The 26,189-nt window shown below is 36.6% G+C and overlaps 2 protein-coding genes across 5 annotated transcripts in view; both read left to right on the top strand.

The window, feature by feature from the left end:
- Nucleotides 1-19,970, top strand: part of pdlim5b (PDZ and LIM domain 5b) — a 49,020-nt gene extending 29,050 nt beyond the window's left edge. Inside the window, exons 4-14 of one of the 3 annotated variants that reach the window (XM_038296821.1) lie at nt 6,282-6,315; nt 9,373-9,395; nt 10,169-10,189; nt 11,651-11,805; nt 12,774-12,798; nt 14,826-14,989; nt 16,587-16,767; nt 16,862-17,042; nt 18,670-18,790; nt 18,869-18,984; nt 19,078-19,970. In XM_038296821.1, the coding sequence (XP_038152749.1) occupies nt 6,282-6,315; nt 9,373-9,395; nt 10,169-10,189; nt 11,651-11,805; nt 12,774-12,798; nt 14,826-14,989; nt 16,587-16,767; nt 16,862-17,042; nt 18,670-18,790; nt 18,869-18,984; nt 19,078-19,167 (1,111 nt within the window). In that variant the 3' untranslated portion in view covers nt 19,168-19,970. Of the gene's footprint in view, nt 1-6,281; nt 6,316-7,554; nt 8,079-9,372; nt 9,396-10,168; nt 10,190-11,650; nt 11,806-12,773; nt 12,799-14,825; nt 14,990-16,586; nt 16,768-16,861; nt 17,043-18,669; nt 18,791-18,868; nt 18,985-19,077 lie in introns of all 3 variants that reach the window. The other 2 variants (XM_038296823.1, XM_038296820.1) reach the window with 2 other exon arrangements.
- A 3,355-nt stretch (nt 19,971-23,325) lies between these two features.
- Nucleotides 23,326-26,189, top strand: part of bmpr1bb (bone morphogenetic protein receptor, type IBb) — a 71,306-nt gene continuing 68,442 nt past the window's right edge. For both annotated transcript variants that reach the window (XM_038296826.1, XM_038296827.1), the window contains exon 1: nt 23,326-23,490. The gene's annotated coding sequence lies outside the window, so the exon portion shown is untranslated. The remainder of the gene's footprint in view (nt 23,491-26,189) is intronic.

Below are 26,189 nucleotides of genomic sequence, written 5' to 3'. Positions count from 1 at the left end.
AGTTGTACACATCTCTTTTTATTTTATTTTATATTTTTGAGAGACCGCAGGACAAGTTACTTCCTATGATGTGATGAATTATTAAACTCAATTCTACACCTTTCATCACAAAAACACATGTTATATGCCAAAGCTGGGATGCATTATTAATGACACTTGACAGACCTAAAAGGACACTATGAGTCACAAATTTTACGTTTTCATGTTAAAACCGAAGAAAAGCATTTTTTTTATGTGCAAATGTCAGGCAAAAACAACTAGGAATATTGATATGGAGAAATTATAGAACCAATACTTGGACTTACTGAATAAAAACATGTTACTGTTTTAAAAATAACATTTTGATGTAAACCTCCTATAAATATTTTTGCAAAGGCAGATATAAGGTCTCTCACATCTGTAATTAGAACACTATTCCCCAGTTTCTGTTTATACATTGTGTTCATTTAGCAGGACTGACTTTTTCTTGCCTCCTATTTATGTCTGCTGGTTGCTATGAGCAGCGGTTTGTAGTTTATTTTACGGGTCCTTTTTATTCTAATATCACAAAAATCTCGTTGTTTAGCCATTAGTTGGTCACCAGATGGCTGTGGGAAGCAGGGTTAGGAAAGTATGGTAATTGATGTTTATTTGTCATTGAAACATGCAGCACAGTGCAATGAAACACCATGTCCTGAAGGAAGCCGCTGTTTTCTTCCTCATCCAAAACCTCAAAGATGATGGATTAAAAACAGGCAGCCGCTTGGTTCAACCACTATATTTTTTCTATGACTTAATGCATTTATCCTCTGTGGATATCACTTTGATTATTGCTTTTGAATCTTTATGATTTTTCCAGATTAAAATATATCAGAAAGATAACCGGTGGTATCAGCATATTTCAACAACTTATTGTTTACATTTCTCATTTCACAACTTGTCTAATCAGAACTGTACTTAATCTAGAACCTACTGTGTAAATTCTGGATTAGGTGGTCTGCCTTGCAATCTCATGTAGATTGCCACAGTTACTCTACATCCAATAAGCTAGAGTCATACAGGGTCAAGTAGAGGGCAGTTAAGCTATTCTGAGCCCCCTGCTAGACTGACTTCTAGCCTGATGTGTTCTGGTGGCTGAAAGTAAAGAAAAAACACATTGAGCTTATTATTCGGGCATATAGGAAATTCTGCAGCTTGTTCTACTTTAAAGCGCAATTAAAACCTGCCTAGATGATAGAAAATGATAGAAGTTATTATGGCCACAGGCACAATGAAACGGATGGCTTACAGTAAAATCCCTCTATCAGGGAAATGCTTGAGACTACTGATACAAAGGACCGACAATGCTTCTGTTTGACATGTTTACATAATCACTTAACGCACACGCAGGATAAACACTGTGTTTGAAATGTATCCAGGCAACCGAGAGTAACAGCAGGCAGGCTGGTTACAAACCCCACAATGATCACCCTGGTGTAGCCCAGTGTGTTTCTGTCATTGTTAACATACTCAGGGTCAGAGGTTGTAGACCCTTTAGGCAGTAAGCATGAGTGATTTGAGATTCTTATATTTAGATTTTTTTAGTTAAAACAAAACAATAAAAAACTGCATATTTAAAGAAAAATGTGAAAAGTGTGTAATTGGATCTACGTGCAATAATTTGAAACGGAAGAACAGTTATGTAGAATCTGTAGCAAGATATATTGGTCAGCATCCTGGTCTTTATGAACCTTTTTGCGTCAAATTCTTTGTTTTCTTCCTTTTTGAATAAAGCCTACAGGTCTGTCAAAAAGTTGATGGGGGGCATACAGTATACTCCTTAATTGGTGTATATGCATATACTCGATCAAAGACTTGAACAGAGCTTCTTAATTAAGTAATGATTTTTTAAATTTCTTGTTAATAGAATATTATAATTTCTTCTTATTTTGCTCTTTACAGAAACACTGGACATCAAGTTGATATTAGCTGGTAAATAAGGATTTCTAATGGGGAAACTAGGGTGGAATGTATTCCTTTACAGACATGGCACACATATTTAGAAAAGTGTCATTTTAAAGCTGTTTCTTAATCAAAGGGATGAGTGAAATTAATTTTGGTTTCTCAGCCATGACTAAACATATTCCATCTGAGCAGAAATCTTTCCAGATCTGCCTTGTGAAACTTCTAATCTCAATGTTTGTGTTGTGCATTTAATCCCAGCCAGTTCATTAAAACTGTAAGTATACATTTGCAAACAGCTCGTGGTTTCAGGTTTGTCAGCAAAGGGAAAGTGTGGTTGAAGTTTTTGATCCATGTGACCTGCAGCATTTTGCAACAACTGAAAGCAAGGCAGCAAACGAGTTACTCATTAAATAGCCCGGAGAACGTCTTGTTTTGTATTTTCAGCGACATCTCATTACTGGCCTTTCAATTGCAGGAATGTTGTACCAATACATTTTAAAATCATGACTTTAAGGTAAACCAACCCAATATGTAGATCTACATGAATAGAACAAGCCTATATATACTGTATGACTGATCAAACAAAAACAAAGTTACTCAGTTCTAGTTTACCTTATCAGAATCAAGTTTATTGCAGAGTAGGCTTGAACTTACAAGAATTTGACTTGGTGTTGATGGTGCAGACAAATTATATATGTATATATTATATATACAGAATCTAGAGCTTTATACAATATAAAACCTACAATACACTATATACAATATGTAGTATATAACTATATACACAGTAGACTGTGCCTTAATGTAACGCAGGTCTGGACATGCTACGCTGATGCAGCTTATATTATTGACATGTCAATAGTTTTGAAACCAGAACCTTTTAACGCTTTTGCATACCTTGATTGGCCATGTTTCTTTTTTGTAGAATAAATAAACTGACAAAAGAAAACACCTTCTGAGCAGACTTCACTTGACTAAGTGACTCCTATAAAGATTAGATTTTCAGAGCATATTGCAATAATGAAACTAATGGAAGGGATTCCTCTGTCATTAATGACACGCCCTCAGGCATGTTTTCCTGCATATCTCATGATAACTCTCGACCTGCTCCAGTTTAAATATAGTAAAATAAACCGTAACCCGAGATCTCTGCACAAGACAGAGACAGATGCTTGGAGCAACAGGATTACTGTGGGTCATTTAATGAGGTTTATATAGTGCTGTTTCACAATCCAAACTTTTTTGCTCCTAAAACTGTATAAAATGGAAGAAAAATGAGAGGCTCGTCATATGTGAGCAGTTTTACTTGTGTAAAAGAAATTTAAAACCTTAATCCTTGAGTTTATGCTGAGAAAGTTGTCAATTAAGCTCTCCATACTTCAGTCAAATGCCATAAGCCAGACTGTTTCTCTTGGCCCTCAAAGAGACACAGGCAGAGTGGAAATGCGTCAGTGTGCTCTGCCCCTTAGGCTTTACTGCTCTTGTTAACCTCCCTATTCTCAGAAGCTGCAGCTGTATGTCAGGATCTGTTCACAAAAAAACCTGCACTGATGAAGACCATAAGATGCAGCCCACTTTTTTTGATTAAATTCTAACTTAACAAACTGATTCCTGATGTTAATTAGCTTTTCTTACAGCTACTAAAAATATCTCCAAAAGATGAATCATTCTTTCTGATAGAGACATGTTCTGACTAAACTATTTCTCTGTTGGAAGCAGGATTTCGCAACCTAATATACTTATTTTGAAATACCTTAGCCAGGTAATAGATAAAATGGCCATCTTCTTTGGAGAGGCATGAAGCTAGTCTTATATAAATCGAAAGAAGTGAAAGCAATGCTCAACTATGGCTCCATTTAGAGACATTAAAATGCGATAAACTTAGATCATTATATTCAAAACTAAACTTTTAAAACCACTTTCTTTACCATAAAGTCTGATTTGGTGTTTTATATTATTATCCAATACAAAGCAGGACCAAATTAAGATGAAGGAAAACAATGCAAGTTTAGCTTGTTACAGATAAAAATCTGAAGAGTACCATGTTGATATTAATGGCCATCCTAAACAAACAAGCAAAGCTGCAGGTAACTAATTTAGATAGATCAAAGCATATATCTTAGGATGGCCTAGTCAAAGTCAAGACCAGAAATGTAGGTTAAAGCCTGAAATGATCATTAAAAACTGATGTTTTCAGACTTTTTTCATCCAGTGTGACAGTGCTGGCACTACACTGCAGAAAATAATGAAAAATTACAATTATTCATTTGACTGATGGTAGATAGAGTACTCAACTACTAATGCTATGTATTTAGAAAAAGGTGGTTCTATGGATTATCAACTCTAAGAGGATGAATGGAAATGCGTGACACACCTTTCTGACTTTTATCTGCAGAAAATGTTGAAAACTAGGCTATAAAATCCCAACACAATTTCTAGACAAAATTGTGAGAAGATTCAATTCGTTTGACTATGCCTTCAAGTCATCGCATCTATACAAGGCTCATACCATTCTTAAAAGAGTTGCATTTAATGCGTTGGAATGGCATTTTGAAGTAGGGCTGCAACTAAGGATTATTTTTGCAAATCGATTAATCTGTTGATTCTTTTTTTCAATGAATCGATTAATAATCAGACAGCAAAAGGTTCCTCTAAGAAGATTTTTTTTTAATACAAATTTAGCCAGGTGAAGCTAAAACTTTTCCACTTGAGGAGTTCTCAATAGAGCACATTGACAGATGAAAATATATTTTTTGTCTTAAATGCAAAATGTTTAAATATCTATATTTTTTTTTACCATTTTGCTATAATTACTCCTTTAAGTGGGTTACTCTGTCAGTTAAAGGTCTCTATACTGCAGTTAACGATTAATCGATTGCTAAATTAGTTGAAGATTATTTCAATAATCGATCAATTGTGAATAATTTTTTCAGCCCTAGTATTAAGTGAAGCGTGAATCCTGAGGGTGGATTGCTTATGTACCATTTTGCCATTTAAATAAAAAGAAAGAAAAATGGTGCTTCACATAAGAACTGAGTTTATACTGTTCAAATGTCCATCTCAAGAAGCATTAACCAACTTTTATGCTGGTCAGCAGCACATAACTCCTGTTTGATTGCCACGTGTGTTGTGTCTTTTTGATGGCAAAACAAGAGCAGGTCTGGTTACACAGAGAGCTGGACAGCAGTGGGTCTGAATTAGACAGATGTTCAGGGGACCACCCTGTCAAGTGTTTGTTCAGTTTGCTGTGGAAAAAGACAGAAGCAGACAGTCAGCCCAACTGCCCTAGTCTGGGACAACGATAGCTGCGCTTTATTATTATAGATCGGATTCTGTTCAAAACAGGCCGTGCCATTTGATCTTTGTTCCTCTGACTGTTTTCCCTGGCGCCGCAATGTGTTTCTCCATAAGCAATTGTAATAATGCAGTGGTGCAGCTCATTGGAAAATAAGCAGACTGGATATTAACGTAAGGTGGAAAATTGTTAGAGGAAGCATGGCCGCAGATGACATTGGATTCTGCAGGGCAGAGCTGTTTAAAAACCCGGTGCAGGGCTCCCTTAATGCACTTCAGCTCAGTCAGAAAGGAAACATGCGAGTTTGTTGCCTGTTGTCTTGATGCAGACAGGAAGGGAGCCAGGAGACGCACCACTGTTCCTGGTCTAGGACCAGCCTCTCTAACTCCATCTGTTTTTTCGCTTTTGTTCTGTCTTATTTTTATAGGCAGATAGGGACACATAACCTGTGAGTTCAGAGCAAATATAGAACAAATTGTTATTAAAACCTGTCATCATTTAAAGTAGCCATACATTTAAAAGGGCTTTAAACTACTGATGATAACTTATTTTTGTTTAACATAAATCAGACTGTATTTGGATTAATTAAAGCTCCAAAACTTTGATACAATAGAAAGGCTATTAACACATAGCAAGAATAAACCAATAAGGAGCTGAAAGGTTTGTTGGATGCTCTTCGGTTCCCAAAATACCTCCAGAGTAAAATAAGAAGGAAGAGGAGACAAACAGACCACCGTAAACCTACAGGATTTCGAAATGGAGAAGCTGCTGTAGTTCCAGCACTCGTTAATGAGTGCAGACTTCAGCACAAAAATGACTGCATAGTTTTTGATGTTTTCAACATATTTGTAAAAGTTCTGTCAAATCTGCAAAGGAGAGGCACATCTATGTTATATTGGTGCATGTGTTAATATATTTTATTTTGCCTCTGCACACCAAACAGAAGGTATGAGCTAGAATTTGGAATTTGTTGGTCAGAGCAAAAGATTTGAGTTGAACTTTTCTCCAAATTCAAAAACAATAAAAAGATAACAATAACTTCTGTTTTCTTCTGTCTTCACAGACCCTCCACTGTCTCCAAAGAGGAATCTGTAAAGGTATGTGGCCGAACATTCATTTAACACTGCATCTGAATCGTTTCATTTAGGCCCATGACAGAAACCTTCTGAGATTTTCTGAAAAATAAAAATGGCTTTGCATGTTCACATTACCCTTTAAAAGTGTTTACACCCATTTTTTTTTTTTTTTTTTTTTTTTTTTTTTTTTTTTTTTACATTTTTGTCACTTTACAAACATATACATCAATGAATATAGCTAGGATTTATGAAACAGACCAAGAGAAAATAATTCAGGGTTTTTATACAAATATACATTTCTGCTGAAATGCATATTGTGTCAAAATATCTCCTAAAATAAAAATCAGAGGTCTGGTGTCCATATTTATTCCTTCTACCTGAGTTGATTCATGACAAACCAGCTTTCTTTCTAATTTAGCCCAAACTCAGACTCGAATGAGAGCCGTTTTAAACAAGGATTTTCAAATATTGTGATGGATTTTTTCATAGAATACATTTGAAGCTTTGACTAGACCACTCTAATATATGAATAGGCTTTAACCTCAACCATGCTGTTGTAGTTTGGCTCTTTAAGGGTTGTCATCTTGCTAAAAGGTCAAACTGAACCCTAATTTCAAGTCTTTGGCAACCTCCAAATAGTGGGATTTCATCTCAATTTTTAGCTTCAGCCATCCTTTTGACAATTCTGACCAGCCTACCTATTCTTGTTGAAGTAAAGCATCATGATCCACTGCTGATTCTAGCACCTAAACTCTGGATCTCTGCAAATCATTCAGCTCTTTTGATTAATACTTTTGTTTTTTTATTTGAACTGGGCCCTACAACTCCTTCAGCACTTATATTCACTTTCGGCCTTTCCCCCATTTAACCCTTTCCACATGTTCTCTAACTTTTGGGATACTAAGGCTTCATAAAACACTGAGGGAGTGAGAGTTATCAGAAGAAATGGCTGAACTTTATTTTTATTTAGGGGTGTCTGATACGGGGGTGAATTAGTTTATGTTTGTTTCTTTCAACTACAAAGTTACGTCCAAATATCGTGTCAAATCCCCCCAAAACACATTCATTTCATCTTGTAAAGTGACAAATTGTAAAAAAACAAAAAAAAGGTCACCTTTTGAGGTTGTGTGGCAGAGATGCAGCTTAAATTTTCCATCAGTTTGATGCCACGATTTATTTTTGTGTGTTGTTGCTGTGAAATCTAGTGTTAGTGCATGGGATTTCTGTGGATTTTTGCTGTTTGTCTTCACCTTCATCCAGGAAGAGCCTCAGGAAATCATTAAGCCCGTGCCGATCACTCACCCCGCGCCCAGCAACACATACACCAAGCCACTGAGCCAGTCCACTCCTCTGTACAACAAGACAGCTCGGCCATTTGGGGGGGGAGGCAGTGGGTTCACAACTTCTTCATCCCCCTCTGCACCAAAAGTTGCCACTATTCCCTCAGAGTCATCAGCTTTCACGCCAGCTGCCCCCTCTCAACCGCCACAGCCTCCATTCGCACTGAAGTCGAGCCACTCTGCTTCCGATTCGGCTGCAGTAAACTCGTCTCTTAAAATCAACCCCGGCCGCTCTGCATTCACCTCCCCGTCTGCTTCGTCCACCTCATCTAACTCCTCATCATCACCCAGAGTGACCGCCCCTCCCTCCAATCCTAATGTCCCTCAGCCCTCCGTCTATAACACACCTATCAACCTGTACTCCAATGACAATGCTTGTGAAGTGGCTATTGGACAGAGGCGAGGCCTTTTGGAGAGCCAGGGCCTTTCAGAACATGTCAATGGGTAGGTCTATGGTTTTAATGTTTTTTCTTTCTGTTTCATACATTTTATTAAAACAAACAAGCGATTATTTTTTCCAGCTATCAGGTCTCGTAGCTGGAAATTACAGGACTTCATGGTATGGAACATTCTTGTGGTCCGTCTGTCTGAAAAATGCATTAAAGCCAATATAACTCATTCTGATCTCCGCCATATGAAACTCTGCGCTTTAAAACACTTCACCTGAAAAAAATGATACTTGAAAAGCAAAGAGAGAAACCACCGATTATAATCTGTGTGCAGCTGGGAGCAAGAAAAAAAATGAGAGTGGCATTCTTTTTCGACGCTTGATTGATTTGTTTTCAACCACTTTAAGTGCCGCCCAGGCTGGTTTCTGTTCTGGCACTGTTGGAAGATTTTTCTGAGCGTGTTTTGTAGCACTTTTTCATTATTAGCTATAACAATCGGATAAAACAGGAAGAGTTGTCATGTATGGTTTATCATTTCTTCTCTTGCTGATGTATATTCTCACTCATTCAGTAAATTAATGTTTCATCTGCCTATATTTGCACAGTTTAGCCCAGACTGAATGTTTTGCTTTAAACCAAACAGCTATAGTATTGCTGTGGGCACGTTGGTTTTTAACCACATGGAGAGAAAAAAACGGGAACTGCTTGGAGTAAATATCACTGTGGTGAAATAAGGCACTAAAACAGACGATCCATTTTTTTTTTATTTAACCGGCAATATTGTTGAACAGTATGAATACCCAGTTTCTCAATACCCAATGGATAAATTTACTTAGAAAACAAAGGAGAGAGCGAACGTAAGGGGCTGCTGCGCTCGCGGCGGCATTTTGATTGGATTCTTTTTTAGTTTTTGTAAAACTAAAAAAAAAGAAAAACATTTCAGGATAAAATACTTGACAGAAAAATTTAGTGATGAGGATTTTAAAGCTCTAATTGCTTTCAATCTCAATAGAAGTTGTCAAACCGAGGTCTTGTATCAACACTTACCATCAAACAGATTAAGAGGAATGGGCTTTATCTCAATGGTTTTGGTTCACGGACTCACTTTACTGAGCTTTAGTGTGTTTATTTCTTCAGCTTTTCATCATACATTTCTTAAACTGCTCCTTGTCCCCTTTATGAAGTCTAGTTTTTTATCTGCATGTGGGTCTTTGCTTCCTAACCTGCATGCTTTCTTTTTATGATTTGTTTTACTTGATCTTCTCTGAGAAGAGAGTCTTGGATCATACAACATTTTTCCTTTCTTTTTGGCTTTAATTCTTTTCCATCTACCATTTTCTTTCCCACAGGAGGAGGAAGAGACAAACACCAAGTTAGTGCTATGATTGATAACGTGGTTGCTGCTGTAGCTTGTGATTATAGCCTCCACATCTCTCTGGGTTATGATTAGATTAAGGCATGCTTACACCTCTTTGAGTTAACCCTCACAAACCTCATCGGTTAACATGAAAAGCTTATTTTAACATGAGAACAAACCAGCGAATAATCATTTTGTACAAACCTCAGCAGGCACTGATTAGCAGGATGGCCTTGGCAGTTTTTTTCAGGCACTTTAGAGCAGCTGTGTTTTCAACCAAGTCTATTTGATTGCATTCAGGTTGAGTTTTTTAAACAAAGTGAAACATGGTGCACAGGTTTAAGCGCTTGATGATAAACCTGCTCACTGTCTGAGCATGTAGACACTGTACACTGCACCTCAAAGTTCAGAGTAAACAGCCCAGCATTATTGTTTTTATAAAGAGGTCAGATTTAACATTGAAAGCATGTTACTACCACCTTGTGGTGTAGCACTGACTCACACTTTAGTGATTTCTAAAAAAAATAAAATAAAAAAAATTTGCTTGTCTGAGTTAAATGATTTTCACTAGCTTGCTATTTTGCTAAAGGTTACCTTGTTGTAAGTATACTTTAGGGAATTTAATTATCAATACAATATTCACTCTTTTACTTTTAGGTGTTTTCTAATATTTTGCCAAATTCCCAATACTTCATTTTCTTTTTTTGTCTGTATCTCTCTATATCTGTAAATATGAAATTCTTTTGTTCATTTTCTCCCTTCAACAAACTTTGCCTCTTCCTGTGCAGAGCTCCAACTCCTCCTAGGAGGTAATTATCTGGCTTAAACCTGCTGAAACATCATATTGTGTTTCTACAAGCTACAACTTTTTGGTTTTCATTGGTCTTGCAGCACTTTCAACATATTTTTGTTATAAAATGAAAAACTGATCATTAGATTGAATTGTTTAAGGTTTTAAAAAACAGTTACAACTAAGTTTTGTTTTTTTTTAACATCAACTTGAAATATCATCTCTGAGTTTTCAACTCAGAGATATTATCCACAGTTACGCATCACATTATAAATCTAATAATTTTTTTCCCAATAATAATCATTACTGTTGTAAGAGTCTAACAACTATACAAATGTTTATTGGATTTGGTTTTGAAAATTCCATCACATCCAACCCAACATAAGGAAAAATGTATGATTTAAATCTCTTTAAATCAAATTAATGGAGGAATCTTTAATATTGCACCCTGTAGTGTGTTCAACATGACATATTTAACCTGCAGCAGAAAATATGTAGTAAAAATTTTAGTTGTTTTAGTAGAAATTTGAGGGCAAAACAATATAAATGGTGAAGAATAATTGTTTAAGAGACAAATGTTTATGCTTTTAGAATTTTTTATATTTTCTAATGAACAAATAAAAATGTTTTAACAAGTGAGACTCAATTAACCAACAAACACATTTTAATGCTATACTGTACAGCTCTGAGGATTTCCAGTAGTGAGCAATAATCTTTCTAAATTAGGTTCCAACTCTCTCCAGCTCACACATTCCCTAGCTATCTTTCTTTATAGCGCATTGAGCTGAAAAACATCAATTCTAACAATTTAGTGTTACATTATTTTTCTTTATTGCAAACTAAGTCTTTTATTGGAAAAAGCTAATAAACTCTAAACCTTTTCACATTGATCACATGATTATGTTCAATCTTTAGATGACCCATGCATAACATGCCTAAATCAAGTGGCTGAATAACCTCTGCATATATTTAATCTTTACAGGATCCTGCTAGATACCTATTTAAACAATATAGTGGTATTGACATAGAGGATCATTTAATGATCCAAGACACCAACCCTTGAGGACTGAAGTGAGACATATGTGATCTAGATTAGGTTCCCAAACCTTCCAACTTCTGACCCACAGAATGCTATCAGTGTCGACTCATGACCCAAACTATTGGCTGAATATACAAATAAAATCAATTAACTACAGGTGTATTAATATTAAAAACAGTATCAACAACTAAAGCAGTAGGTTTTCTTAATGTTTAAGTAATGCTTTTATATCATTTACCACTTTATAAATAAATGCATCAGTGTTTACTGTTTACTTTAATATCTTTAGTGGATCTCAAGACTGGTTGATCAAGAACCCCAGTTGGAATCATGACTCCAACTTAGGAATCAATAAGCTGGATAATAAACACTTAAATGAGAGTACAAGCTGTTTGGTTATTGTATTGTCCAATACTAATTTATGTTACTTTTGCTGTCCAGGAAAGTTGGTGTGGAGCTTGAAAAGAGCGCGTCCCCTCTCAGCGAAGCCAGCAAGAAACGTCTTATAGAAGACACAGAGGACTGGCACCCACGGTCCGGTACCTCTCAGTCTCGCTCCTTCCGTATCCTCGCACAGATGACCGGCACAGAGAACGGTCAGTCCTGAATTCGGTTTGAGAAAACAGAAAGACATTTTAAATTGAACCGCACAACAACATTATTCTAATGGGAAATCAGATGTAGCGCATTTTAAGAGATTAGAATTATGGTGTTGCTAACCCAATCCCCAGGCCTTCATTTAGTACAGGGCTTGGTCATTTCTATGCAACACAGATTAGAAGGCATTCTTGGTACGATGCAGTAGCTGCATTTCCATTACAAATGTGCACAAAACTATGTTGGTACTCTGCTTGTTTCAAAAATGCTAATTTTAGCAATTACGGTGTTTCCATTAAGTAGGAAATGCAAGTAAAATTGTAAAAAGAGGAATGATTCTGGTAACTCAACCAACCAAACTAAAAGATGTGCTTGGAGTTTTAACAAATTCTAAATCTTTCTAGTTTAATGATTAACTAAACTGTTTAAAAAACAGTAACCGGCTAGCGTGGGTTTAAAATGGATAAAGCCACTATATTACAAATATAATTGTTTTTTTTAATTACCGTAGTACCTTATGGTCGTGAAAATATGGTACTAGCTTGGATGTTTTTTTTACATATATATATATATATATATATATAAATATATATATATATATATATATATATATATATATATATATATATATATATATATATATATATATATATATATATATAAATATATATATATATATATATATATATTTATATATATATATATATGTAAAAAAAACATCCAAGCTAGTACCATATTTTCACGACCATAAGGTATATATATATATATATATATATATATATATATATATATATATATATATATATATATATATATATATATATATATATATATATATATATATATATATATATATATATATATATATATATATATATATATATATATAAGTTAGCATCTAAACTAAGCACTTACTTTGTATATGATTGTAAATTAAATGTTGCTTTTTTTTCCTTTGCTCTTGCAGAAAACATGCCGGAAAATGGAAAAAAGTAAGTGGTGCTTTTATTTCTGATTTACTACCTTATTGAGGAAAATAGGTCAGTCTTAATTAGATAAGCACTTTTAAAAATGTGGCCCAAACTGTAGGGGATTATGATTTTTTAAAAGGACCAATAAATATTTACAAAAATCTTTCCGTTAGATTTCCAGTGACACTACTATTGATTTTCCATTGAAACGTAGTGTTGACAGTTAACATCATGTAAACTGATTAAATGAAGGGCTAAACAGTGCATGCTCTTCATGCAAACTTTGCCAACAAGTCAGTCATTAGTTTCTTACTTTTCTTGGATTTAAACACTTTAAAGAGAGACATCTCTCTGAGTATCACTATAAAGGAACTCTTTGCACTCTCCTGTGGATTTCCTTCTTTCATTTTTGTTTTCCTTGTGTGTAGTATCTGATATTTCTTTCTTTACTTTAACTGTTCAACTGTTCTCCCCTGTCCTTTTTTTCTCCTTTACTCTATCCTTTTATGCTACTCAGAGTAAGCAAGGTGGATCCTGAAGTTGTAGGACACAAGTACAACAAGCTGAGAGACTGGCATCATGGTGTTTCAGCACGAGTCCTAAATGTGCAATAGTAAAATGTTTATTTTGTTTTATTTGGTATTTGACCATAAGAAACTTCCATAGCATCATTTAGTAAATGTATTATTTGAACATTTCAGAGAGAACATATAAAAGTAAATAAAAAAGCAAAAGTTCACGCTTTGTGGTCTAAAATTCTTGTGAATTCGGTTCTTGCTTAAAAGCAAATGTCCATATATAATATATATTTTGTGTGTGTACCTTTAAATCTGAACTTCTATATTTTATGCTTATATTACTGGTTTTTTGGAACATGTCTCTTTTTTCCCCTCTAAACTTTTAATGTTTTCATCTGTTTTCTGAATAAACACTTTGTTCTCTGCTTTCTTTCCACATCCTTGTCTTTTGTTTCTTCTTTTAACATTTTCTGGAGAGAGATATGTATATTGGAATAATTGATTAATTGATATGATTTTAAGAAGCATTACTGAACAATATTGTTTTCAGACAGTAAAGCAAAGAAGGGCAGTTAAAAAGGAAAGTCCAAAAAAGCAAAAAAAACAACAACAATCCACTGGATTTTGTTTCCAAGTTTGAAGACGTTTTGCTTCCCATCAAGGAAGCTTTTTCAATTCAAAATGTAAGAAATCGCGTTGAGTTCGAAGCTTTGTAAAATGGACCAAAAACAAAGTCTTGTTTTGGCTTAGAAAAGATGCAAAATGGATCGGACAAATGTCTCCGCCCTATAGGAATGGGTTCTTAAAAAGGTCAGATGTCAAATATTAATACAGTACATGGAGGCGCTCTTGCTTTGAAATAGATTTACTACCTGATAAGTTTACAACCATCCACCATTACAGCTGTTGTTAAAATGCTGAAGAAAAAGGGAAATCTAGCCCTATCTCTTGTCTTCTGCAGCATCCAATTGGTTCTTATCTCATACTTTGCACTTTGTGCAACAACAAATCTGTCCCTTCTGAAGAGAAGTATCCGCACAGCATGAATGCCAATGAAATGTTTTAAGGGGTGATTATATGAAATTACTAATCAGATTTTTTTATTTATGGTAGTTGAATAGAAGGGCTGAAAAAAACTGTAGGCCACTGGTTTTTTATTGTTAAGAGGTCGGGGAAGGGGTATTTTAAGGATCATATAATGTGTAAGACGAATAAATGATTTTGCACCATATTCACACTCTAACTTTAGAGCTTTTTGTTTTTTAATTTCGTATTGCTTGCATTTGAATACTCTAAGCCTTTACCCAACCAGGCCACAGTAACCAGTCTGTAATAAAGCCTTATTAGTTCGCACTGGTGTTGCCTGTCTTTATTATTTCAATCAAGTAAAAAACATAGAGCCTCCAAAATCAATTTACACCACTGGGCGTTTACTATTTGTCAGAAACTCTGGAGTTAAGTGTTTGTTTTGTGTTAATGGATTTGTGTAAATAGCCGTGTATTTATATAAGGTCTGTATCTGTTTTGTAGAGAAGCAGTTGATAGAACCACTCCCATTGTTCACACATCACCTGCTGCAAAAACTCACTCATATTCTACAACAGCACCCAGGAATGGCAGTGCTATCACTGGTTCTACATTTAAGACTCCTTCCATTCAGAACAAAGCCTCCTTCCAACCTGGAGGTCCTTCAGGTACAGTAATGCATTTGCAACCCTCTCCCTTCTACTGCTAAATGCACTAACAGGAAGATTGTTTTTTTTTTTTTTATCTGTTACAGCCTGTAGAGGGCACCCTCATCCTTTCAAAATGCCCTTACCCAGCCATCACATTTATAGCAGGTTTAATACCTGACACTAAGCCGTTTAAGATTATGGGCTCTATAAAAACTGGAGGTATTCGCTTAATGAGCTCAGATTATTGGCTTTTACCAAGATCCCCTCAGTCAAATAGATTGTTAAAGTGAGAAATATGGATTTTATTTTGTGTGAAAGCTGCTCATGAAATGCTGCAATCCCTGCCACAAGACCTGGAGCTGGCCAGGGCAAATATTTGCTTGGAGGCATCCATCATTATTAGTAATACTAACAACTAGTGTGGCCTCATACATGAAAAGATGCACTGTTTTTCCCCGTCGTGTTTCCTTCAAGAAATGCCACACAGAGTGAGGGGGAGAGGCTGAGGCCACAGTGATCTTCTGTTGGCTGCTGTTTATCAGATTAACATACACAAGCATGGATCTCATTCGTTTGAGTGGATTGGTCAAGACTTTAGCTTGTTGTTCATTCATTTACCATGAATGAAGTTATTTTCACATGTTATCCATCCATGCCCATTTAAAAAGGAGCCATTTTTATTAATTGGAAAAGAATTGATAAAATCTGTTAAGAGCTGCTGGTAGTTGGTGTTTTTTCAAGGAGGTTAAACTATATTTTATAGACAGCCCTGAACCTTCTTTTGACAAGTTTACCATTATTTTAACGTTTGATTTACACCTTACTAACATCTAATGTAAATCAGTCAATAAAGAAGATAGAATAATTGTAAATTCTGCGCCAACATTAAATATGGAAAGAGACCAGGAAGTCGATTAACTCATTGAAACACTTGTTTTATTTAAATGTTAATATTGATGCTATTCTAACACAGTCTATGTTTTATTTGTTCACATTAGAGTTAGACAGAAAAAAAGCACTGTAAAAGGGAATGTAGTCATTTATTAGTGGATTGTTTTTAATGTAAAATAAATAGAATAGAATTAGGATTTAAAGCCAAGTAAAGATACATTTTATTTTATTTCCCAAGACTAACAAAAGAAAAAGAAAAAAAATTGCAACTCTGATTACCTGGACAGAATAGTATAAAGTATATGGGAACCCACTAAACAAGCAGTTCTAAAAGCATTACTTATATAAACATAGATTTTCAACATGGCGTTTAGCTTTAAACCTGCTTCAGATATACTTTTTGTTGTAAAGATAAATATGAAAACTGCATTTGGCTTCCTGGTAAAGATGTGTAACAGGCCACAAAACAGTGAATGTAATTTATTGCAGCCGCCTCTCACACTAAACATTCTTGCTTTCCAGTTTAAAGTGAGAATTTGTCCCCCTGGAAATACTGCAGGGAAAACAGGAAGTCAGGAATAATAATATTTCTTTAAAATATAAATTTAGAAAGTATGAAAAGAAGCTCACTGCTCAGGCACATTCATTTTCACAGTCTTGCTTTCTCAGCAGTTTTTCCATACTTTTTTATTTTTAACCCTCCATCCTTCTTTTCACTGCACAGGATTTCCTAAGATAGGAGCAGGTCCTTCATTTGGGAAAATAGTCGGTCCTGCTCAGAAAGGACCAGACCTCCCCACTCCACAGCCGCATCCCGAGGATCTGAATTCTCTAGTGCAGCGTGCAGAACACATCCCTGCTGGCACCCGTACCCCCATGTGCTGCAAGTGCAACAAAGTCATCAGGTACATCAACAATACTGCATATTCATCCACATTTAAACTGAAATTGTGTATAAAGTTTACGTTTTAAAGGTGTTTTTCATCCCTGCTCTCCCAGAGGTCCTTTCCTCGTAGCCATGGGCATGTCCTGGCACCCTGAGGAGTTCAACTGTACTCACTGCCACTCCTCTCTGGCTGAACGGGGATTTGTTGAAGAGAAGAACCAGGTGTACTGTGTGCACTGCTATGAGCAGTTCTTCGCTCCCACCTGTGCCAGCTGCAACCAGAAGATCCTTGGGGTGGGTTTCAAAATTAAATCCATGCTTTATCTGCTTAATTTGAAACTCACTGACTGTGTCAAAGTGTTTAGCACCTAGAAATGTAAGGAAAATGTCATCTTTATTTAATATATATAGATATAGCTATTCTTACAGTATAGGCTCTGTAAAAACTGAAAGGAGTACCAGATACAATTACTGCGAATGCATATTTTTCTGGACACGTTATAAAGCTAGGCATGTCTGATTAACCATTTCTATATTGGTTTAATAGTTACCATGAAAACCAAGTATTTATTCATCAAGATCTAGTATTTCCAAAAGTCCACGATGCCCTGCAGTCCCACAATGTTTATTGGGCCTTTGACTGGGACACAGGAAGTTAAATGTTAGCCAATAGTTAATCCACAGGGTTCAATACGATGTCCGCTTAGCCTTATGGTTATAACAACTTTTCTGCCAAGGCCTTTCACAAGGTATATATCTGTGTTCATAGCTGCTTTTAATTATTTCTTCCAGATTCATATTTATGAGGTCAGACCCAAATTTTTTTTTTTTTTTAGGGGAGGCCTGGCTTATATTTTTGTAACATAATTGTTTTGAGGTTAGGACCCTGTGCAGGCCATCCTAGTTAAATGGAATTTTTTAGACACTTGGATTAACTTTAAAATCTTCACGTTATAAATCGGTAAAGATTCCTCTGTTACATTTATTCTAAAAGATTGCTGGAAGTACCCCCACACTTTAAATAAATCTACAAACATTTTTTCTCAGAAATTTCAATGTGAGGTTATTTTACCTTTTCCCCCAAAATTTGATCAGCTGAACATCATCCTCTGTTCCACTTCATATAACCCTAATTAGTACGTTTATGGTCCTTTTCCATTGGTTAAAAAAACTGTATTCATCCTTTTTGGGCTCACGTCAACTCCATTCCGGTTTTTCATAAAATGACTATCATGGTAATTTGGTTGGAGTCATCGTGGCATCAATATGTGACACAAAGCACAAGCTGACAATGGAGGACCTTCTTTCTGTTATAGTGGAAGAAGAGAGCTAGAGAATACTGCTGGGGTTGGATGAAGTACTCTGGATTAGTAAAGGAGTGAGAGGGAAGCCATAGAGTGGTATCAAACTTAAGGATACAAGGTAGACAATAACTGAGGGTCAGCTTATTCTACCTAATGCTATCTGGCTAGGTTGAAGTAATTTCACCTAATATTGATGATGTGTAATAAGCATGCATAACAGTTGACTCCACTCTAACAAGTGAGTGACACAGGTACTAAAGTCAGTGACGTTACATGGAGGTGTTACTATACAAAAACCTAAAAAAGGCTATCAAATTGTCAGTATGAATGAAAAATGATCAATATTTTGTAATAGCTGGCCTTTCTGTCACAACAAAAAAATTCAAATAGTTTGATAGATGTTATGCAGTCGATGTGCTGCTTATGGTTAAGGAATTGAACAGTGTTACAAACAGACATTTGCATGCACAAGAATCCCTTTTTTTCTACATTTTGAACCTTTGTTTATGAAAGCAGTCAGTAACTGTTGAAATTGAAACATAAAACCACATTTCATATTCATTTTAACAGTTTTACTGATCTCAGAACTTGCTCTTGCTTTTTTATTCCCCCTGCAGGAAGTCATGAACGCCCTGAAGCAGACATGGCATGTGTCCTGTTTTGTCTGTGCTGCCTGCCACCAGCCGATAAGAGGCAACACGTTTCACATGGAGGATGGACAGCCATACTGTGAAAGAGGTGCAGAGAAAATCCAAATCAGGAGATAACTGTACAACACAAAGAGGCTAATATTTTGTGCATTTTCTAATGAAACAGACTACTACACCCTGTTTGGGACCAACTGCCATGGCTGCGACTTCCCCATCGAGGCCGGAGACAAGTTCCTGGAGGCACTCGGATTCACCTGGCACGACACCTGTTTTGTTTGCGCAGTAAGTCTGGGAAAACTCGTTTTAGCCAGTAACAATCTGTAAAATCCTACCTGTGCTCTGTAAATACATTGGTTTGTTGTTTGACTTTTACAGGTTTGTTCCACAAGCCTGGAAGGTCAGCCCTTCTTCTCCAAAAAGGACAAGCCCTTGTGCAAGAAGCATGCACATTCTGTCAACATCTAATTTTGCCATAGAGATCTAGAAATAATAAAGTGCAAGATTGTATCAGACATTAAAACAATAATGAAACAATAGTTTGATTTATACATTGCAGGATTTCATAGCAGATGATGGGAAAAAATGATTTTCATATTTTCTAGTATAATTTTCACTTTTCTGTTCTTATTGCTTATAATAATTCTCTACCAAAATATTTTGATCACATTTCATCCTCTATTAGCATTTGGGCAGATAGGTTTAATAATATATCATAGAGAGAGAGTCTGTATTATGAAATATTTGTTTTACCCAGAAAACATGCTGTGACCTACTGAGGCCTTCAGGGTGTCATTAAAAACCGCTTTGTTGTTAAAACTTGTGAAGCTAAAGTAAAGCTACTGCAAGGTTAGAGATAAGGATTATTTAATGTTAAGTAGAAAACATATTTATGAGTAAGCCAATGTGTTCTAGAAGTTTACCAGGAAATGTTTTTCTTTGTATTGTGATATAAAAATATATTTTTTCTTAAAATTATTCATTACCACTGCAGTGGTTAATGTGCAGAATAAGGCAAAAATTACATTTTACTTGCTTATTTGTTCATCAGTTTTTCTTTTTTTCAAACATTTAACAATGATAAACAGATTTCATCAAAAGTAAAACTTTATGTAATATGCATAAAAAGCGTTTTCTGCTAGAGCCTTATATTAAAATGCCTTTTTCCTAAGTGTACATTTTTCTGTCAGCATGTAATTTCAAGCAGGAATTGGATTTTTGGGAATTTTCCTAAAAAAAATAAAATAAAAAGTATTTTTGATGGGTATCTAATAAAAGGATCTGGTTATTTAATATTCGAAGAAAATCTCATGATTTTGAAAGTTTTGAAATTATTCTGAGGAATAATATAAGCAATGATTCAAACAACTCAGATAGCTCTGCCGGTGCTGAGGGTAATTGAGTTTTTGCTGTTTTGCAGAATTGGAAAATGAAAAAAGAAGAATGACAAAGAAAAATTTAAACATTTTGTTGACAGAGTTAATTATTTCAAATGTAAATCAGTGTTTCTTTTCATTGATTTAAACTGAGTCTAGCTAAAATGCAGTGTGGAACTATGGATGTGTTGCAGCTTTTCTTTTAGCCTTTCTTTGGAGCTCTAGAAGGCTCTAATAGATTTACAATGAAAATTGAATGTATAAATATAAAAAAAAATAAGTAAAGGATATTTTGTCCATCCACAGATCCATAGGGATGGATGGATGGGTGTTGTTTAGGGAATACCTAAACAACACGTGTATAGAAAACGGGTGGAATTTATAGGCAATAACCTAGACACACTCCATCAGAGATGGGAGATGTGGAGCCATCTAGTCATCTCCATGCCATGTATTTGTTCTACCGAGTTGCTGAACCAGGTGAGTCCATCTGCACAATGAATTAAATTGTGCAGATTTCACACTGGCTGCACTCGATAAAGGAGTGGTTCTGCAGATGGGGACCACAAACCACTTCTTAGTACTTATGCTTTCTGGCTGATGTTTTGGTCACTTTTAAATGTTGGTGTTGCTTTCACACTCATGGTAGCATGAGACTCTACAACCCACCCAAGTGGCTCAGGTAGTGCAGCTCATACAGGATGGCATATCAATGCAACTGTGGCAAGAAGGATAGCTGTGTCTGTCAGCGTAGTGTCCAGAGGCTGGAGGTGCTACCAGGAGACGAGCCTGTACACAAGGAGACGTAGAGGAGGCCATAGGAGGGCAACAATCCAGCAGCAGTACCGTTACCTCTGTCATTGTGCAAGGAGGAACAGGAGCACTGGCAGAACCCTGCAAAATGACCTTCAACAGGCCACCAACGTGCATGCGTCTGAACAAACCGCTAAAAACCACCCCTAGAGGATGGTATTAGGACCCAGTGTCCACAGATGCAGGTCGTGCTCACAGCCCAACACCATGCAGGACAATTTGCATTTGCCAGAGAACACCAGAATAAGCGAATTTACCACTTACACCTCGTGATCTTCCCAGATGAAAGAAGATCACACTGAGCACATTTGACAGACGTGACAAAGTGAAGACAATGTCGAACGTCATCTGCTGCCTGGAACGTCCTTCAGCATGACTGGTTTGGCAGTGGGTCAGTAATAGTGTGGGGTGGCACAGCCCTCCATGTGCTTACCAGAGGTAGCATGACCACCATTAGGTACCAAGATGAGATCCTCAAACCCCTTTTGAGACCATATGCTGGAGCCGTTGGCCCTGAATTCCTCCTATTGCCAGACAATGCTAGATCTCATGTGGTTGGAGTGTGTCAGCAGTTCCTGCAAGATGAAGGCGTCTAAGCTAAGGACTGGCCCACCCGTTCCCCAGACCTGAATCTGACTGAGCATATATAGGTCATCATGTTTCAATCCATCCACCAACATCACGCTGCCCGAAAGACTGTATATGAGTTGGTGGATGCTTTAGTCCAGGTCTGGCAGGAGATCCCTCAGCAGACCATCCAACACCTCATCAGGAGCATGCCCAGGCCACCAGAAACACTGAGCCTAATTCTGACCTGTTTTTAAGGACATCACAGGCTGATCCAGCTTTCACGTGTGGTTTTGCACTTAAATTGTGTGTGTGATTCCAAATCTAGGCCTCCATTGGTTAATACATTTGATTTCTATTGGTTATTTTGGTGTGATTTTGTTGCCAGGCCATTCAACATGCACCGAACAAAGTATTCAATGAGAACATCACATCTCATAACAATTACACATCTAGGATGTGTTATTTGAGTGTTCCCTTTATCTTTTTAAGCACATATATATATATATATATATATATATAGCCATGTGACCGAAAGTGTCAAGCAAAACAGAGTCATGCATTGCATTAAAGATGTTAAATGAGCAGCCATGTGGAGATTAAAGGGGAACACCGTTTTTTTTTTTTTTTTTTTTACATTGGACCCTTGATTTTATTACATCATGTTCTACTCATCCATATGAGTTTTGTGTCATTTGGAGCTGTTCCGAGTATATTCGGTTTTGTAATCCTATGGGCAACGAGTTGAAGGCACAAACTAAACTGTTTATAATGTATTCTTTATGGTACGCCAGCATTCATAACATGTAGGAGAATCACTGTCCCCAAGACATCCGCGGTTATATTTTTTATATTTATCTGTTTTAAAACAAAGCGGAGTGTGTATGATGTCATCCACGCGCCGGACTGGAGTTGTGAAAGGCAGCCCGGGCCACAGGCGGCTACGCTCTACCCCTTCTATTCGTTCGGCTAGCTGATCTGAATCATTCAATTCCATTTTGAGAGCGAGATCATCTGTGGTAGCAGCACTAGACATCTTCCAGGCATGTCAGTAAAACTGGCAGCAGTTCAGCGGACAGGAAGAATGAATGGTAGCCGGCACGCGCGGATGACGTCATACACACTCTGCTTAGTTAAAAAAAATATATAAATATAAAAAACATAACCGAGGATGTCTGGGGCACAGTGATTTGCCTTCATGTTATGAATGCTGGTGTACAATAAATAATAAATTATGAACAGTTTAGTTTGTGCCTTCAAGTCGTTTGCCCATAGGAAGACATTACTTGGATATACCCTAACCGAATATCTTCAGAACAGCTCCAAATGACACAAAACTAATATGGGTGAGTAAGACATGATGTAATAACGTAAAATCAAGGGCCCAACGTAAAAAAAAAAAAAAAAAAACTGTGTTCCCCTTTAACTTAAATTTCTGATAGTGCTGCTTCTCTTAGAGGCTAATTTCAATGTAAATGGTTTCAATAGATTTACACAAAAAATTTTGAATTTTTGCAAATTTTAATGATCTTTATCTTTATTTTTTTATTTACATGATTTAGTGATTAAATTAAAACGTGTTGATTTATGCAAGGTGCGCATCATAAAATCTATTGATATTCAAATTGTAAGAAGGTTTTAGTCTGGGGGCAGCTAATCCAACCGTCTTTATAATAATCAGAAATCTTTTGTTGTCCCTGATAATAAGGTATAACGGTAAATGTGTAAACATTTTTAATTTTTATTTTTTTATTATCATTTCTTGGCAACAGTGGCCTTTTCTTACGTCCCATCGCTTCAGGAGGTGCAGCTGACTTGCAGAACTGCTCACGCTAGTGGAGGTTGGGAACGCGCGCTACTTCAAGACCTCAGAGGTGGGAGGTGCGCGCGTGCGGGGAAGTTCAGTGGAATTCCTCAATTGGAAAACTCCGTCGCGAGATAGAAAGGCACGCGCTAATGAAAATACAGAGACTTAGGAGAACTTCAAATGTTTGCTGTTTCTGACTGAACGGATTTACAAGGCGAAAGGGAGAAGGTAAGGAACCCCGCTCTCCGCGTGTTTTCTCCGTGCGGATCAAAAGGCTGGTTTCTGTAGCTTTCAGCTGAGGATCCCAGCAGCTGATCTGTTGGAGCATCACGAGGAAAACAAGGATGCTCATCAGTCGCTGCTCTCACCTTTGTTGTGCAGAATGCATGATCAGAGCGATCTGGTCACCTGAATTACATTAAGATAACCAGAGCTTATTAGGTTGATATTTGATCTTTAGAGTTTTTCTTTAATGTTATAAACATCTGTATAATCTTAACGTGATTGTTGAAACCCTATTTAAATTAAAGTAATGCGGTTTCAACTCTTTCTTGAATTGCAAACGAGACCAACATGCAGGAGCTTAAAGTGCTTAATGTATGTTTGGGTTGCCTTTAAGATGAGGATCTTATTTCCCGATATCTGAGATCACTTATGATGTGCAGAGGCTTTTTTTTAAAGCTATAATTCATGTGGATCTTTTAGATAAGATTAAATACATTTGGAATGCATGATAAAATATGTTTTCTGCAAGTCATAAAAATCTAAAAGTTGATGCGTGATGTTTACATCCGCTTCTCTGATCCTGGAAGGCGCAATCTGTCACCTGTAGGGTGTGAGGAGTTATGCACCAGAAATGTCCCACCCAAAGCATAGGGTAGCTCATTGAATCATTGCTTAGTGAGTGTTTAAAGGAAATATAATAAAAATAGAATTTGAATAACCCATTATCCAGTGCTTGACCTGGTTACACTATTAGGATGGCACCTCAGTGAGTGTGACTTGCAAGGAGGAAGCTCTGTGTGGTCTACCGCAGAGTTCTGCCTGAAATGCTTTAGTAAAAAGACCCACTTGTTGCCATGTTTGTTATTTTTTCCCCCTGAAACCCTTAGAAACAGGGAGAACAGTTCTGCATCTCATCTACAGTGATTTTGTTAAGTACCCACATTAGTGTGTGTATTATTTGGATTTTCTAAACCAGAAAAGCACTTGGAGAGTGCAGACCATCAATTAGCAAATGTTGCCATTCACACATGATCATCATTACCAAGTTTAAATTAACTGTTTTCTGGCATGAGGCACACCTCTGGTTTAAAAAAATAAAAATAAATAAATAAATCTGTTCACAAGTTTTCCGCTCCCTATTTAAGAGTTTTCGGGTTCGTTCGAATTTATGGGCTGCATCCTCCAAGGACGCGATCTACCTGGACTGGATCCTTCGAAGTCAGTGAAAATAAGGAGAGCAGAAGAGTTTTGGCTGTGAATTCAAACAGGTCTAGCTTGACAGTTGACACACAAAGCTTACTTAAAGGACACAACCACCAGGAGCATGGACAAATAAAAACCGATGTAAAGATACAAACCTTAGTTAAATCACATACTGCTCTCATTTTGCACTTCTCTGATGTTGCTGCTATTTTCAAATATCCATTGCTGTAAAAATGTCCATAGCTGTATATTGGTTATTTATTCTCCAGGTGCACAGTTTTTATATTGTTAAAATACTTTACAGTAGAGTATTTTATTGTTTATCTTTTAAGTCTTCACTATTTTGTTATTATTATACACTTTTCTAAGGTTGATATTTGTTTGACAATTTTTTTCTTATAATATTTTTGCTGCTGTAAACACCAGAATTTTCCTAATAAAGGGACAATCTATTCTATTCTATTCTATTCTATTCTATTCTATTCTATTCTATTCTATTCTATGAAAGGGGTTAAAAAGATGTAAGTAAATCTAAACAATGCATGTATATGTATGTATAAAATGTATGAAAAGGCTTTTGTGTATGTATGTATAAAAATGTTTATACATGTTTGTATAAAAGAATATATCTGCAAATCTCTTATGTTCAACAACAAGAGATACTTAGGTAAGAAAATTGTGCAAAATAGCAATTAAAAAATAAAAATCATATCAGATTTACACTCACCGGCCACCCCATGCTAGTAACGGGTTGGACCCACGTTTGCCTTTAGAACTGCCTCAATTCTTCGTGGCATAGATTCAACAAGGTGCTGGAAGCATTCCTCAGGGAGTTTAGTCCATATTGACATGATGGCATCAAACATTTGCTACAGATTTGTCAGCTGCACATCCATGATGCGAATCTGCCGTTCCACCACATCCCAAAGATGCTCTATTGGTTTGAGATCTGGTGACTGTGGAGGCCATTTGAGTACAGTGAACTCATTTTCATGGTCAAGAAACCAGTCTGAGATGATTCCAGCTTTATGACATTGCGCATTATCCTGCTGAAAGTAGCCATCAGAAGTTGGGTACATTGTGGTCATAAAGGGATGGACATGGTCAGCAACAATACTCAGGTAGGCTGTGGCGTTGCAACGATGCTCAATTGGTACCAAGGGGCCCAAAGAGTGCCAAGAAATTATTCCCCACACCATGACACCACCACCACCAGCCTGAACCGTTGATACAAGGCAGGATGGATCCATGCTTTCATGTTGTAGATGCCAAATTCTGACCCTACCATCCGAATGTCACAGCAGAAATCGAGATTCATCAGACCAGGCAACGTTTTTCCAATCTTCTATTGTCCAATTTCAATGAGCTTGTGCAAATTGTAGCCTCAGTTTCCTGTTCTTAGCTGAAAGGAGTGACACCCGGTGTGGTCTTCTGCTGCTGTAGCCCATCTGCCTCAAAGTTCGACGTACTGTGCGTTCAGAGATGGTCTTCTGCCCACC

Source organism: Cyprinodon tularosa, unplaced genomic scaffold, assembly GCF_016077235.1.
Source record: "Cyprinodon tularosa strain WSP-4 unplaced genomic scaffold, ASM1607723v1 ctg378, whole genome shotgun sequence".
Taxonomy (NCBI): Eukaryota; Metazoa; Chordata; class Actinopteri; order Cyprinodontiformes; family Cyprinodontidae; genus Cyprinodon; species Cyprinodon tularosa.
The sequence above is the reverse complement of the archived record's forward strand: the minus strand, read 5'-3'. Positions and strand labels throughout refer to the sequence as shown.